Genomic DNA, 17,494 nt, shown 5'->3' on the forward strand with positions numbered 1-17,494 from the left:
TTAAATCTTAATAAAGTGATCACTTTCTAGTCTAAAATAAGACAGCATGTATTTACTTCAGACTTCCACCAAGGCCTTTTCCATGAGCAAAAGATTGTTTATGTATTTGCACTCTAATTCACATCGGCTTCAACATTTAAGATAGTTTTCCTTGGCCGGTTTAATTGGGACACTATTTTTCGTAATCCTGCTGACAGATAAACCCAAACATAACGTCTTTGGCGTAGGTAACTCAGACCCATATACCCTGTGATGAGAAGGTTATGTGTGCATGTTCAACCAAAGGTATTTTAACTTGTGATCTAAGACTGACGACCCTCACTCAACCCCTCATTACATCTCCTCAATGCAACAAACAGATCTGCAAAGCTTTGCTGGGGCTTTAGGGTGCAGAGTTGTTAGCGGTGCTGCAGCACTAGTTAATATTCTGGGAGAGCAGACAGGGGACACCGGGGCTCTGGGTTTTTGTTGAAGGGCCCTATTTGAAATTCAGCAGGTCGAGGCACAAGCCGAACAGTATAGTCTATCTTATCACCGAGAGGAGAAATGGGAGAAAGGACGGGGGACGGTGGGAGGTGGGAGAAAAGAGACAGAATGTGTGAGGGTAGCGAAGAGACCGAGCAGGAGCAAAACAGAGCAAATAAACTGCCTCACCCCAAGAACAAGTGGGATGGGTGGTGGGAATGTTGATGAGGTGAGAGGATGATGCAATGGAAGTTTCTGTTTCATTTGAAATATTTGTTATTTTAACCTCTGCCTAGGTAGGATATGTTTTCAGCCCTTCTTGTTGTCTGTTAGTTTTGAAGGATTTTTCAAAAGCATGTTTTGGTGGAAAGTTAGGTCCACAGGCCAAGAGAAAAGTGATGGCAATGTCTGATGGTTCACCACTCAAGGCCTGACTGAAATGTATTTACATGTCTATTATGGAATGCCATGCCATTTTGTACAGGCATTCAAAGTCCCCAGGGGATCAATGCTACTTACATAGGTGAACCCCTTGCTTTTCCTACAACCATAAGGTTGACATTTGGGCTTTTATCGAGATATTTAGGCAAATATTATTACTTAGGATTGCCAGCAAATATACTACAGACATTCATATTCCCCATATGAATTGTATTGGAAATGCTGTTTATCTAATACTTTTAATGATGAACAAACACCTGCAACGTCAGTCTTAACTGTATTCATATGCAAACGTTAGCATGGTAACTAACCGGAAACTAAGAAAAATGAACATGCTTTCATTGTCACATAGTCAAGGCATACTGTATTTAGTCACTGAGCTTAACATTTAAATAATCTGAGACATGTATTAGATGATTGTAAAGATTGATATGATTAATGTAATACATTTTGTAAGTGAAAATGGGCCTTATTCTTTACTATTTCAGTGCTTATTGTTTTAAATGTTACTTTTGTCTCAGTGGACTTCACAGTGTGTACAGAATATCAGTATGACAATACGACACCCTCTGTCCTTAGACCCTCACATCGTACAAGGAAAAACTTCCAGAGAAAACCCACAGTTTAAAGGGGAACATGGGAGAAACCTCAGGGAGAGCAACAGAGGAGGGATCCCTCTCCCAGGACGGACAGACGTGCAATAGATGCCGTGTGTAAATCGAAGAGATAATACATTTTACAGCGTAGGTAGTCCAAATGTTTGGAAATGCATGTGTCTGTAATAGTTCAGCCACGACTCAGGATCCCGGCGTAGATAGACACCAAAAAGAAATGTGGGGGAAGCTGGGTTATTCGGAACATGAGAGTACAGACAGACAGAAGGAAGAAGTAAGGTCCCCCCCCAACAGTCCAAGCCTATAGCAGCTAAACTAACGTGTCTACGTACATGCACTCCCTTAGGATAGGTTGAGGGAAAAGGGTAGCAAGTAAGAAGAAAGGAACAGGGGTGGAGAGGCACAACGTGTCTACGTACATGCACTCCCTTAGGATAGTAAGACAGAGCTTATCGTCTTTTAAGATGTGAAAAAGCCTGCCACAAAGTGTCTAGACATTTTCCCTCATGTATAAAGCATTCTTTTGTTGTGCTATTTCTTGTTTATTTAACATAATAATGAATTCATCTAATTGCTGGAGGGGTCAGTATCGCATTCAATTGATGAGTTTGGTGCGTCTTTTGAATCTGCTGTTGTTTTTGAAGCAACAAAGTGTCACCATGACTCAGCAATACAATTAGATGACAATGATACATCAATTATAAAAGGGATACATTATTACTCTTATGTCCACAACTTTGCATTAGTTAACTTTGGTAATGCTTCCTTATAAGGTGTGTTTTATGTTACATCAACCGATGCTAATGAGTAACATAAATGATATTTTTGAGAATATTTTAGGAATTTAAATGTTTAAAACAAATCTTGCTGGTGTTTAGTTAATTAGTGAGACAAACATTTCTAACTGCAAACGTAATGAATTACAAAAAATAACTGCAATGATTCAACATTTAAAGTTACAAATAACTATATATTTTCTCCTATTCGTTTGTTAGAAAGTTATCAAACTCATAACAAGCGCTTTGAGCATCAGGAAAAGCGCTATATAAATGTAATTTATTATTATTATTATTATTATAACCCATGTAATAACCGTATCAGCCTATAACTGCAGATTTTACGAATGTAAATTGTTTGTTTCAATTAAAATAAGTCCTTCTGCAGTTTACCTGTCTCCCTATTTCTCATTCTATCCCTCAGCTCATGAAGAAAAACCATCCTTTCCTTTCGCCAAATTCCTCTGTTCTTTTCCTGTCCATCTTCCCCTAAATGCACCTGCAAGCAGTCACATCCGCACATTCTTAAATAAATGACAAGATATTGTTGTGGATGCACATGCAGATGCTTACGCTTATATACACAAACAGGCATTTTCCAGCATCCTCGGAGCATTAGAGCCCTGTTAATCCCTCCACTGTATACGGTTCAATGCAGCTGCATCTTTCGGTCACAGGCCAGCACATTCCTCTTTCCCCAGCACTCTCTTTTAATTACTTTTCTCTGTTTTCTCCCCCCCCCCCCCCCCCCCCCCCAGTCTCCTTCCACTCTCTGTTTTCCTGCGATTACACAAGAGAAAGCAGTCACAGGGGGGGGGAAACAAGCTGCAGAGATGGGTGCAAAGAGGTGTTCCATTGGCCGTCAAATAAAGCTACGTGTTTTTAAAGGTCAATTCTACAACGGCTAATACAATAATTGAGCTCATTTGTAGGGAGAAACTGGCTCTGGTCGCATATGTACATATTAATAAACTAAAGTGTGATATAAAAACACATCAGGATTTTGATATTAAGTCCCTTTTATATCCTTTCAGAACAACCAAGACGTGTTTAAGCACTGTATAGCACAAGAGGGCCTCTATGCACACAAGCCATAGTATTTTAGGAGGAAGAACTAAAATAATTGTATTGTTTTCTGTTGAAACACAACAATGGAACTGACACCTCCAAAAGTGCAAAATAGCCAATTTCATGGTAATTTGGCATACTAATGCTTCCTCCGGACCTTACATACATTATATGCAAATAATAGTGGTTACATAACACTTATAGGCCTGAGAGGGATATAAATATGATGAATTTGAGTGTGTGTGTGTGGTGTGTGTGTGGGTGTGTGTGTGTGTGTGTGGTGTGTGTGTTGTGTGTGTGGTGTGTGTGTGTGTGTGTGTGTGTGTGTGTGTGTGTGTGTGGTGTGTGTGTGTGTGTGTGTGTGTGTGTGTGTGTGGTGTGTGTGTGTGTGTGTGTGTGTGTGTGTGTGTGTGTGTGTGTGTGTGTGTGTGTGTGTGTGTGTGTGTGTGTGTGTGTGTGTGTGTGTGTGTGTGTGTGTGTGTGTGTGTGTGTGTGTGTGTGTGTTGGGAGTAATGTGAACAGAAGTAAGGATTAAAACAAGAACTGTAATCCTTTCACATTCAAGGGTTGTGTGTGTGAAGGTCAGGATCAGAAGCGTTTGATCCAATTGACATGAGTTGATCCTCCCTGCTTTTGATGTCATTGTAATTTGCATAGGTCATTTAAACATACACACTTGCATTTAAGCACAAAGGCATTACATATACTGTATCTCTATATTTGATCGATTTACTTTGTTTTCTTGCATATGTTATTAATTAAGTATAGGACAAGTCATTTCAAAGCATTAAAAACATATTATCGTAGTATTTAAAAGTAATCACTGATTCTTGTCATGCCCTCTTTCCTAAATAGTTAGTTTGCACATTCAATAGTGTTTACAAATGTCGAGGCTAATTGAAACAAATAGGGTTGAGCGCAGACAAATAAATCCTCTGCCAGTGATTTATCACCAACTTATAAAACGGACAAGTCAAATCAAGCAATCTGATATGCCGTGATATACTGAGCGTATACCACGGGTAGAATTGTAAGTTACTTTTCACAACAAGTCAGTATCCCTCCGCATCTGAGAAAAACAGTATACCGTTTTCAAACTGGAACAAGAAAGCAGCGGAGAAGTAACGGGGCAGAAACCCTCCTTTTTACGCAGCGGTCCAGACATAGACATCAAATGGCAAAACATATTCAGTGTGCAGTTCCTCTGGCATTAGGGCAGGGATATCTAGATACTTTCCAAGGTTTGACATAATGAATTGAGCTACTTTTAAAGCAAGCAACGATGTTTTCAAATCTGTAGTCAAAGAGGTCCGCAAAAACACTATCGACCAATCAGATTGCTTGATTTGACTTGTCAGTTTTATAAATATATTTACATTTCTTCTGTTACGAAACAAACTTACAAAGCATAAGATGGAAACATTTAAGATTAACATCGACCTCCGGGGGGGTCTTACTATGGAGGAGTGGATTGAGCAGTGCCTATCTCCAGAAAAAAAAGCACCTAAACGACGACATGCAGAGCTACGTGAAGAGCAGGTAGACCAACTGGAAAAGTACCACCATTCAAAAGCTTTCTGATGCGGGTCTTGAAACAAAGCAGATAAATGATGACCGTAGTGGCCACAGGTGCGAAAGCTCTCTCCAGAGCTGCTGGAAGCCCAATCTCGGGGACCGGAGAAAGTGGAGCAATATTCTCACCACGCCAAGCAACAGCCTAGAACAACCTCAACCTATATAAGTAACCACGTAAGCCATGCTACTGATGCTGGACAGGTTTTCAGTGGGTGCACAATAAACGGCAACATACAAATGAATGTAAATAAATAGCCAAATAATGGATCAACGCTCTCTGTCTAATATGTTCGCTAGCTGTTAGTGTTGTTGCATAGCAACCACCTCGCACTATGTTTCGTGCAGAAGGCAACGGAGGGACTATTTTATTTTGAACATCATCATTTACTAATACAAACTATTTAAATTAGAGTGTGTATTCTTCTTTCATATTGCCACACTTGGTAACCGTTTTATAAAAGCAATAGTTCACTTCAGGCCGTGATATATGCTCATTATATCACAGCTAAGGGGGTTGTCGTGAGCTATTGCTTAAATACGCTTCTGACATTCCTGTTGGCCTGATCAGCATTCAAAGCGTCAAACATCGTGCAAATAATGAAACTAAAAGCACAATTTGTGTGCCATGAATAATTCAAAGTGGATTTAACATCAGGCTTCATTTACTGACAGAGCCTGCACAATGCCAATAGCTTTAAAGGTAACATTATGTGACATTATGTGTTCACTTTGAAAGCTTCATATCACAGTAATAAAATGCAGATTTCTACATGGAGCACTAAAAACAAATAAATTGACATTTAATAATATTAATTATGTGATTTATCCTCACGTCCGGTGGCCAATCATTTTTCTGGCACCAATCTACTGCAGCAATAACCCCAGAGTTGTTAGTGTTTCAGTCAGCACTATTTAGACAGAGAATAATTAGCAGACTGAATGAAAAACAAATACATTCTGGCTTTAAGATTTAAAAGAAGCTTAAACTCAGCTTGCTGAACTTAAGCTTATTTTAAATGTTGATAAAACCAAGGTAATGCTATTTTCAAAAGCTAAAAAGACACCAGAGCCTGTTTTGGATATTGTAACTATGCAAGGACAAGTACTTGAAGTGGTTGCCAGTTATAAATACCTAGGTATCTGGCTTGATGATTGTCTTACTTTTAAACTTCATGTCAATAACCTGCTTAAAAAGCTGAGGGTTAGGCTAGGTTTCTTTTTCAGAAACAAGTCCTGTTTCTCGCTTGAGGCCAGGAAAAGGCTAGTCACTGTGACCTTTTTACCTGTGCTGGACTATGGTGATTTGTTGTATATGAATGCACCTGCCTATTGCCTGAACAAGTTAGATGCCGCCTATCACAGCGCACTGAGATTTGTCACAAATTGTAAAGCACTTACTCATCACTGTACCCTGTATGCCAAGGCAGGTTTGCCATCACTCTCTGTACGGAGGCTCAGTCATTGGTACACGTTTATTTATAAAGCTTTGTTGGGTAAACTCCCGTATTATATCTGCTCTCTGATAACACAGAGAGTTGCAAGCAGCTATTGTCTGAGATCGCATGATGTAGTATTGTTAGATGTGCCAAGAGCAAGGACTGTCTTAGGTAAGACAGCTTTTATGTGCGCAGCTCCACTTGCTTGGAACAATCTTCAGCAAGAATTGAAACTGAGCAATCTCATTCCTCTGCATGTTTTTAAAGCTAGGCTAAATGAATTGCTTGTTGATACTATGGGCACTTGTAAATGTCTATAACTATGTAAATGTATCCTGTAAATATAATGTATGATGTCCTTTATTGTTTTATGTTTCATGTGGAACCTATATGCTGCAGGTCTCCCTTGAAAAAAGATCTATGATCTCAATGGGACCAATCTCATTAAATAAAGGTTTGAAATTAAATTAAATTAAAGAAATAATGACTCCTTTCACTTACTGTCAGATTGAATGCAACTCTTACAGTGGCTCTACAAAAATGCAAAAGGCAATATAACTATTGAAGACTTTAAGTAATGTTTGCATTCTACTGTACTGTATTAACTGCCTAGCTCATTTTCAGTCAAACCAAAGAGATTCCCTTTCCCCCAAAACATGCTTATCTCCACATTATGAGATCAAACCATCTATCATCCATCACAATCCATCCATCAAACCACCATCAATCCATCATCAATCCATCCATCAATCCATCCATCAAACCATCTATCAAACCATCTATCAATCCATCTATCAATCCAATCAACCATCAATCCATATCAATCCATCAATCCATCCACCCCCATCCATCTATCAATCCATCTATCAATCCATCCCCCCATCCATCTATCAATCCATCTATCAATCCATCCATCAATCCATCCATCAAACCATCCATCAATCCATCCATCAATCCATCCATCAATCCATCGATCAATCCATCCATCAACCATCCATCAACCATCCATCAACCATCCATCAACCATCCATCAACCATCCATCAACCATCCATCAATCCATCCATCAACCATCCATCAATCCATCCATCAATCCATCCATCAACCATCCATCAATCCATCCATCAACCATCCATCAATCCATCCATCAATCCATCTATCAATCCTCTATCAATCCATCAAAACCATCCATCATCCTATCCAGTCAAGCCGGCCAGCAATTCCAGCCAGCAAGCCAGCATCAGCACATCCGCATCAATCCAGCTCGGAGGCAAGCCATCCATGTCAAACCATCCATCAATCCATCTATCAATCCATCTATCAATCCATCCATCAATACATCAATCATCCATCAATACATCCATCATCCATCAATCAAATCCATCTATCAATCCATCTATCAATCCATCTATCAATCCATCTATCAATCCATCCCTCCCATCCATCTATCAATCCATCCATCAATATATCCATCATCAATCCATCTATCAATCCATCAATCCATCCCTCCCATCAATCCATCCCTCCCATCCATCCATCAGTTGTTTGCTCAAATTACCTGGTACCTCTGACCTTTCAACACGCAACCAATCGGATGATAACTGTATATAGCGGCTCTAGATAGCAGGGGAGATAAGCATAGAAACAAAACTTAACTGACCCAACTTCACGCCCAACCTTGCAGTGAGCAAAGAGAATATCGCAGATCATGTGAATGAAGCTGTAGGGAGATTCCAGCTGTCCTCCGGAGAAAACCCATTTAGGCCGTTTGTATCTCGTTCTTTTCGGTCATGACCCACCCTCCATGACCATAGGTGAGGGTAGGACCGAAGTTGGACCTGTAGAGCGAGAGCTTTGCCTTCTGACTCAGCTCTCTTTTAGTCACAACAGTGCGGTAAACGACTCCAACAAAGCAAGAAAGCGTGAATGAAATGTTTTAAGTTCTTTATGCCACAATCAAGCATGAGAAGACATGCCAAAGCCTCATTCAGATGACACAATATTGATGTATTAACTGACCAAAGGGAACTTCAGGCCCCACAGCATCATATATCCAGCAGATCCTCACACTGGCAGCACTATTCATTAAACTCCCAATCTAACTGTCTCAGGGTGGGGGGGGGAGTGTGAGACTACCATTAAGATGATCAAGTGGGTGCTTTCTCTGACAGGTGTCTGGCAGTATTATACACCACTGAGGCTGAGGCTTTATTCCTGCCATTACAGAACTACTATCTTAAAAAACACTCATCTACCTATGCATACAGACTTTAATGTAAGAATCAAAATGTGTATTTTCTAAGATCATAAATCAATATGGTGTCACTTTTTGGTCTGAAAAGAGGTGCTGCACAGGCAGTATGAGAACAATAAAGACCTTTTTTAACTTTGATGCATGGAGACATGTACCAGAAGAAACCAAAATCTGAATATTAACCTGAAAATGAGCATTATATATCCTATTTAAATAATAATTAAGTTTGCTCAAATGAGAAAGATATCTTCCTTTCATCTTTACTCAATCTATTTCTTTGATTTTAAGTTACCTCCTCTTTGCTTCTCAATTCCTTTTCATTGAATGAAATGTAATAGCAGTAGACAGCAATATATATAATAAGATAGTAATGTAAATGTTAAACATTTTGTACGTTTAAATGATGGCTGACTTGCACTCAATGGTGACTGCAGTATTTAACCACACATACACTTGCAGCACTTATACATAATACATATGTTGCTCTCCCTGACTCAATCCCTGCATCTCTCTGTCCCTCTCTTTCTCATAAATCACTAATGCTGGTATCAGCAGGCAACAGTTACCTACTGCATACAATAACATCTGCTCCCACACACACACACACACACACACACACACACACACACACACACACACACACACACACACACACACACACACACACACACACACACACCACACACACACACACACACACACACACACACACACACACCTTTAATATGCTTATCTGCTCTTCTTTCTACCCTGCCCTCTGTAAAGGGCACCACAAGGCGATGGTATCCGATGTGTTTCAGAATCCTCTCACCCATAGTTTTTATAAGCTCATATATCTTTATGACCCAGAAACCCTGAGATGACGTGTCATGTCGGCACATGCTGCAGCGCTACTTCCCACCTGAGAAGCAGCAGCCCCTGGTCTAATTCTTATTTTCTGTTCAGTTTATCCGGTGTGTGCTACGACCATCGAGTGATGCTGCCTGAGTTTATTGGCCTTCAGGGCTCACAGGAGATCTTAAAAGGGCCGCAGTAGCTGAACTGGATGGCTACTGACAGAAAAAAACAGTGTCCTTGAGCGATGCAATATATTCCCAACTGTTGCAGGGCGTGTTCCAGGTGAACTGTAGGGTGGTCCTTAGTGCCATGTACATTTTCAAATTCATTTATTTTAAGCTCCAACCACCGTAATTCATTCCATTAGTCAAGAAAACTCTCCTGGTGAATTGTTTCCTCAATCTGACAACATGTACCCCTCCCTCATCGAGCTGGGCTGCCACACCAGCAGTCACGGTGCTACAACTGAGGCTAAACTTCAAGGTTGATGAGGGAGGGGTAAATGTTGTCAGATTGAGGAAATAATTCACCAGAGTTTTCTTGACTAATAGAATGAATCCTGGGGGTTGGAGCTAAGACTTTCCGACTTTCAATTTTAAGGGCCACCCTGTAGGCTACTATAGCCAGGGATGGGTACCGAGCCCCGGTATTAAACGGGCCCCGGGGCTGAATTATTAAAGACCGTGGTACCGTTAAGCTCCGACGTTATCGGTCTTTTTATCGGTACTGGAGACATCTAAAAAATATATGTCATATGTATTATTGCTACACAAACATTATATTGCAGTTTTAGTGTCGCCAACTCCGTTTCTAATACGCAAAAAGACTGCAAAATGCGTCCATGATTATTTTTAGTATTTTCGATCTCTCTCGCCTGCTTGCGAGGGGGCGGGGCATTTTACACACACGCGGCTCTACATGCAGCAACACACACACGGAGGAGATGGCGGAGAGAACCTGCTCCGAGGTGGTTAAACTTTACCCGTCTCGATGTGGACAGTGCTCGTTACCAAAAGTGCAATAAGAGTTTAGCATGTAAGGACGGTAACACGAGCAATTTGTCTAAACATTTAGCAAAAGTGCACCACATTCAGACGGAGGAATGCACCGGGTTCGACTGTCTTTCTAGCAGCTCTGTAGCCCCGTCACGAGTAACGTTTCCACGTCAGGTGTTATGTATGCTAGCAGCAACACACAGAGTTAACTACATTATACAAGCATGGGTTAATGATTAGAGGTAACTGAGTTATTTATTTAGTTAAAGTTTCAGCTATTCTGTTTACAGTTCTGTCATCAGATTATTTAATACGATTTGTTAAAACATTGTTGTTTCTTTTGATGTGAAATATTATGTATTTAATTTAAATAAGAAGCAATGTTAGTTTTGTTCACAATTTGTTTAGTTAGTTTACCTTTTTTTTTTTATCCAAAAGAACCGATAAGAGACCGGACCGATAAGCGGTATCGATAAAAGTAGTAGTACCGTTAAAACCTTAACGATACCCATCCCTACTGTATACAGAGTTCGTACGGGTGCTTGAAATCCTTGAAAAGGCTTGAAATTTGACGTGGTGTTTTCAAGGTTGGGAAAGTGCATGAATGTTGGGAATGGTGCTTGAAATTGAGATAAAGTGCTTGAAAATGTAAATGCTTTACTTTTACAATAAATTGCTGTCTGACTGAATAGTTCGCTTTTTAGATTAAAATAAAAGAATTGCTTCGCTTCTGCATAAAACAGCTCCGCTGCGGCCTTCCCGCGCTATGCGCGCGACCTGCAAGTGTTTGTGTTACGTGTGACCTGGGCATTCTGATGAGAGTGATATATGACTGTGTGCCAGGAGGTTGCAGTTTCAACGAGCGTTGGCTAGCAGAAGACAAATACAAGCCATGGCTAAGACGAGGGTCAAGCCCACGAGTAGCCTCCTGCAAAGTTTGCAAAAATAACGATGCGAGAGTCTGCGCTGACGAGCCACATGAAAGGTACGCCGTAGTAAAGCATTTTAGATTAGGTTAACGTTGCATGTTACGTTTGTTTAAGCTAACGTTAGCGAGCTGAATAGCGAACTCCATGAGAGATAATAATAATTGCAGGGGATAATCATTTCAGAGGAGCGTAACCTATGTTATGTGCGTTACAGTCGCCATCGTGTGGTGTTCAGAGGATGAAGCACTCACGGCATTTCGTGTTATAGTCACGAAATACAATCTATTGATTCGACACAGAGCGATTTTGAAAGCAATGTATTTCTACTGGTAGTATGTTTCGTGCCTAAACCAAATGTGACTTGCTCTATCGAAATCAGTCACATTGACCCGAAGACACATTTTCGTTTGTATTACTGGTCTGGGGGAAGGTCGCGAGTTTGTGTGTGTGTGTGTGTTTGTGTACCGGGGAAACACTCACAAGAAACACCGGCTGTTGTTATGCTTGCTGAGATGTTACATTAGTCCGTTCTCCGCTTGTAATTATGCCGAAGCTTCAAAGTTGTATTTATCATCTGAATTTGCCGAAAGAAGTGTAATATTCTGAAAGCCAAGACTTTGTTTATTTGAAAACAGATGAAAACAAACTGTGTTTTATATCAAATTGAAGTATTATACAAGTAAAACTACATTTTGCTTTAATCCCATGTAATTGTAGAATGAACACAGTCTTCCTTTGCAGATGTATAAGTCAGGTGTCTTGAGTAGTCAGCATTACCTACAAATCATTGTACACATTTGTAAATATTATTTCCCACTTGTTACCATTGTGAGTCGATTTGTATGCAGCTCTGCGTGATTTTGTGGCTACAATCCAGACTAATACGCTACCAGAGGTGGAATAAGTACTCAGATCTTTTAGTGAAATTATAAGTACTCAGATCTTGTACTTGAGTAAAAGTAGAAGTACTCAGATCTTGTAGTGAAATGATAAGTACTCAGATCTTGTACTTGAGTAAAAGTAGAAGTACCAGAGTGTAGGAATACTCTGTCACAGTACAAGTCCTGCATTCAAAATGTTCCTCAAGTAAAAGTAGAAAAGTATTCTCATCAAAATATAGTTAAAGACAGTAAAAGTAGTCATTGTGCAGATTGGTCCATTTCAGAATAATATATATGATATGTTTTATAATGATTGATCATGAGAGTGTTCTCAAAGCTGGTAAAGGTGCAGCTAGTCTGAATGACTTTGTATACTGCAGGGTAGCTGGTGGATTTACTCCAGGTGGAACTAAAGTCTGATTTAACACTTGATTATATTTCACATCATTCATCCACATCTGTGAAGTAACTAAAGGTATTAAATACATGTAGTGGAGTCAAAGTACACCATGTACCTCTGACTTATGTTCACTGCCAACCTAAAAGTACCTCAAAAATAGTAATCAATAATGTATTGAAAAGTTATTTGGCTGATTGTTTTATATTGGCTCAGCCAGGTTATATGGGATGTCCAGTCTACGTACAGATCACTAATTTTGAAATATTAAACTTAGTTTTCTTTTCTTTAATTTGTCATCCTCGTGTAGAAGGCTATCACGAAACACACATTTGGTTGTTTATAGCATAAAGAACATCTGATTTAATGTGAGGTAGGGAAATAATCATTTGAGTATGTGTATATAAATATGTAATTTACAACAGCTGTACTGTATCAACAGAGTGAAAACATAATTTCCACTTGCGGTGTGAATAAAGTATGCTTCTTATTCTAAAAATGTAATCAGTTACAGGTGAACTGAATGGTCAATTAATCGATTAGTTTATTTTCACAATCTCCTGTTGAAGTAATTTGTTGTAGCAATACATGTTTCCAGCTTCTTAAAGGGGAGCTATCATGCAAAATGCACTTGTTGATGTCTTTTATACATAAATACGTGTCCCTGGTGTGTCAGGAAACTCACGCAGCGTCAGAAAATAAAACCCTCTCTCTTTTCCTCCGTACCCAAATCTCTAAAAACGGGGCTACAACGGAGCTGATCCAGATTTGCGTCCGATATGACGTAATATCAGAAATGTGGACCCACGGCACTATCAGAAAGTTGCTATCAGAAACAATGCCCGACTGTTTTGGACGTAATATGGTCGGTGTTTACATTAGCATCGCTAACACTCAGAGCTAACCTGTACTGGAGAGCATGTGTGTGAAGAAGCAGGAAGTAAAAAGGAACTCACCTTGTGGTATAACCGGCAAGAGAGAAAGCCTTTGAGCTCCATACTGGTTCAGAGAGAATCCTTGATAATCCATGATATGGCGTTTCATCACGGCAGTATTTAGTTTGGACAGTAGCTGCCGGGTCCCGCATGAGCTCAGCCCCCTCCTTTTTTATTTTGTATCCATTTTTGTATTTTTTAAAGCTTTATACCCCAAATCAGCCCTTTTGAAACAGGAAGTGAAATGGAGGGATATGAGGCATCGCTAGAATGGGTGATCTGTTTGGTATTTTGAGCAAAACACTTTTTATATATCTGAGACCTATGCTATTGCCTAAAAATAGCATGATAGGTGCACTTTAAATGTGACACTTTTGTAATAAATAAACATTTTCAGTTTTTTAGACAATGAATTTAGAATAATAATCAGTTAATAAATCATACCCTTACCCATGGTACAACAAATCATTAGTTGCAGCACTGAAATGAAATGTTACTGAAGCTATATGTCAATGAATAACTTTTTTGATTGACAGAAAACTATTAGGAAATAGCAAGTTAAACTAACAATATTTTTAAGCCAAAAACAAAACAATCAGTGTTTTCATTCAAATGTTCTGGCAATATATGGTGTGTTACTTTTGTGTGCAACGTTCTGAGTGTATAGATGACACAATTAATCCAAAAAAACTAGTAATGCAGCCCTAACAGTAGAACAATGACACACTTTAACTCTACCTACTTACAGTATACAGGATGCAGGACCAATGCTATCAGTAAATGTTAAAAGGTATTAGAAATGATCCAACTGTGGAAGTGGTCCATAAAAACCACGGCTTTAAATGATGGGGCTATTCCGAATCTGGCAGCTTCTAGCATCTGTCGGGAAATATATGCATTTATGCAGTGAAGAGCTCCAACATGTATGTATTTCTCATGCTTATGCACAAGCATAGATGAACACAAAAGCCTTCCCGACGGACTGCTTCGCTACTGTCCATTGAATGCTCTATGAGCCTTGGCCATGTAAAGAAAAGGAAAATAACCATTATGCTAACCGTTAGACATTACTGTATGTTAGACTATCCATCTATCAATCTATCTAATAACAGTTTTTAAGATTGTGCCCATATATTTTCCAATAATCTGTTGTTGTGGACTCCTCAATTGTTTTCATTTGTTTGTGTTTGTGTTGTTCTTCTTATTTTTAATTCCGATTGTGTGTTTGTATTGTTAAGTGTGTCATAGTAAATAAGTTGCAAGTCTATATTTCCTCCATATTTGTGTTTTTGCTTAATTTCTTCACATCCTTTTTCAAACCAACTGTTATCTTTAGGATTCTTCATTTTATTTGACTGAAAGTTGTTTCAGTTGTGTTACCATTTACATGATGATGTCATTTACATATCTAACTGTCTCATGTATGCTGTTTTACAATGAACATCTATAGTGTCCACAAAGTAAGCTAATGGTGTTTGAATTTCGGGGGTTCTGGATCTCTTCTGAACTCTTCTGGCAGAATTGGAACGAGGAAAGTTAGTCAGGTTTTGTGGAGAGTTTTTACCAATTTCTTTTTTCTCTCTCTCTCAGGATGGGAACTTCACCAGAGTTGATGATGTCCTGCCTGCAGAACCACCAAATAAAATTGTCGGACAGTCCTCCTTTGCCGACTTTGGTAAGACTTCTAGAGGTCTTTCATTTGCCATCATATTGACCAACCTTGTGTATTTGTGTTAGATTGTGACAGCGAGATCCCTCCAATAGCTGGCTTTGACATATACTATGGAGATTTTGACTGAAACTTCTGAACGCAGCGAATTCTACTGGGCCTGATTATATTCAAAAGTGGTGTGTGGGGGGGTTGTCAGATCAATTCCTATCCTAAGTCCTTTAAGCTGCCTCTGCATTTGAAGCTGTGTTGCTTCAAAGGCCTCCGAATAGGACCGTCTGGTCTTTTTGGCTTTGGCATTTTCACTACAGCTCTCATCACATAACTTTATTGACACACACACCAACATGCAAACATACCCACCCCCCCAAAAATGCTTACCAGACAGCTAATCTCACACAGGCACACGTACTGTTTCAAACACACACTCTATCCCACATTGAGGCATCTTTTTGTGAACATCTTATCCCCTTAAACAATCTTGGCCAGAAGCGTTCATTGTTCAGCTCGGCTTTACATTTATCCTCAGTAAATCTCCGCTGGCTCGCTAATCTCCAGGCTGCAGACACAAAGTGGCCCTCGGTCGCTCCGTCAGAGCTACTTCCTCAGCCATGGTGGCTTCTTATGCTTGTTTAAGAAGATAGCAACCATTTGGGATTAATGGTCCAATGGTGTACAACAGTTAAGTAAGATGAGGAATTTCTGGGTGGTAAACCCGATGAGCAATATCTCTCCTTTACTCGGCTTCTGTTATTGAGATAACCCCGAACAGTGCTCTGTACCTGCAGCTGCTATAGCCCTGTGCACATTTGAATAATAGTTGTGTACATACTATTAAGTTGGATGCTCTGGATTAATAAATACTCTTCAAGAGTCTAATTAATTTCTCAGTAGTTAGACAACAATGTATCTATGTATCTAAAGTTGGCTAACTATAGCTGCTATAGCCCACCATAGCTTATAGCAATGATGGAATGTAACGACAGTACTTTTCCACAATAACTATATTTAAGCACACATTTACTTGAGTATTTCCCTTTTAAGATTTATACTTATAATATCAGCGCTTCCTAGTTGGGAATATTGTACTTTTTACTTTACTGGTACAGATTTGTTTTGCATCTCCTTTCCCCAGACCTGTTGATTTTGACATACTTAAGGATAGTGTTCCTTTATTTAAATCTCTTACTTTCCAAAGATTAAAATCCCTCCTGGATAAGCATCAAAATGCATCATCACAAAGCTGAAAACAGCTTATCAAAAAAATAGAGATATGTGGTTCTTATAGAACAGCAACGAAGCTACAAACATATGATGATCTTAAAGAACATGATGCATTGCAATAGATAAAACTGCACATTTGGATTCAAGGGAGTTAAAATAATCACAACCATAAACATCTACAACAGTCAAATGCAACATACACAATAACCCAGCAGTAATATTATCCAAATACATCATGTAGTAAAGGTCTGACATGGAACATGTAACTGTAAAAAGTATACGTATTAGTACAACTTCTTCCATAATGGTCAAAAAAGACATGTTCACAACAGAAAGTGTGAAGAAAAGGCTTCATTCATTTGAATCAACATTGTTTTTACCAGGAAATACCTGACAATAAAAACTAAATCAATTGGCAATACAGAACTAAAGACCTGTATCTGTATAACATTGTAAATACTTATATCAGATCTTTAAAGTATCCTATGTTGAAAAACTAAATTAGATCTAATATCCCAACAAGCTGTGGTTCTTGGTTCATAGCATATTTGTTTTGTTTCTGGTGTTTCTGTTATTTTTCTCTCCTAACATTGACATTTTGTTTGTTTTCATTTTGTAAGTGTGACCTTATCACTCAGTTTGAGCTGTATGCTGTCGTTGCCTGTGTAATGTTTGATTCATTTTGAATTAACTTTAGGGCTTCTATGCAGTGGCGTGGCGTGGGAAAAAAATTAGAGGAAGCCAATAATACGTCCTTTCCTTTGGGTCGGGGGTGTGATGGTCAATGTAATAACATAACCAGATGAGTGATTACAGCACCCGGTATCATTTTACACACATTTGTATCATACAGATGCAGGACTTACACACGCCTGTTATCTAACCGACAGGTCCGCACGCACTCTCTAGCCCAAACTCTAATAAGCATTCATTCACAAACTAAATCAGGAGACCTTTAACGTTTTACGTCCGATTCGCTCCTTTGTTCCTCGCTGTACAC

General features: G+C 39.2%; 1 protein-coding gene across 1 annotated transcript in view; it reads left to right on the forward strand.

The window, feature by feature from the left end:
* itfg1 (integrin alpha FG-GAP repeat containing 1) overlaps window positions 1-17,494 on the forward strand; it is a 223,170-nt gene that overhangs the window by 32,820 nt on the left and 172,856 nt on the right. Inside the window, exon 8 of the mRNA XM_034201274.1 lies at window positions 15,192-15,276. Coding sequence (XP_034057165.1) covers window positions 15,192-15,276 — 85 coding nt within the window. The remainder of the gene's footprint in view (window positions 1-15,191; window positions 15,277-17,494) is intronic.

The sequence above is a fragment of the Gymnodraco acuticeps genome, unplaced genomic scaffold (assembly GCF_902827175.1).
Source record: "Gymnodraco acuticeps unplaced genomic scaffold, fGymAcu1.1, whole genome shotgun sequence".
Classification (NCBI taxonomy): domain Eukaryota; kingdom Metazoa; phylum Chordata; class Actinopteri; order Perciformes; family Bathydraconidae; genus Gymnodraco; species Gymnodraco acuticeps.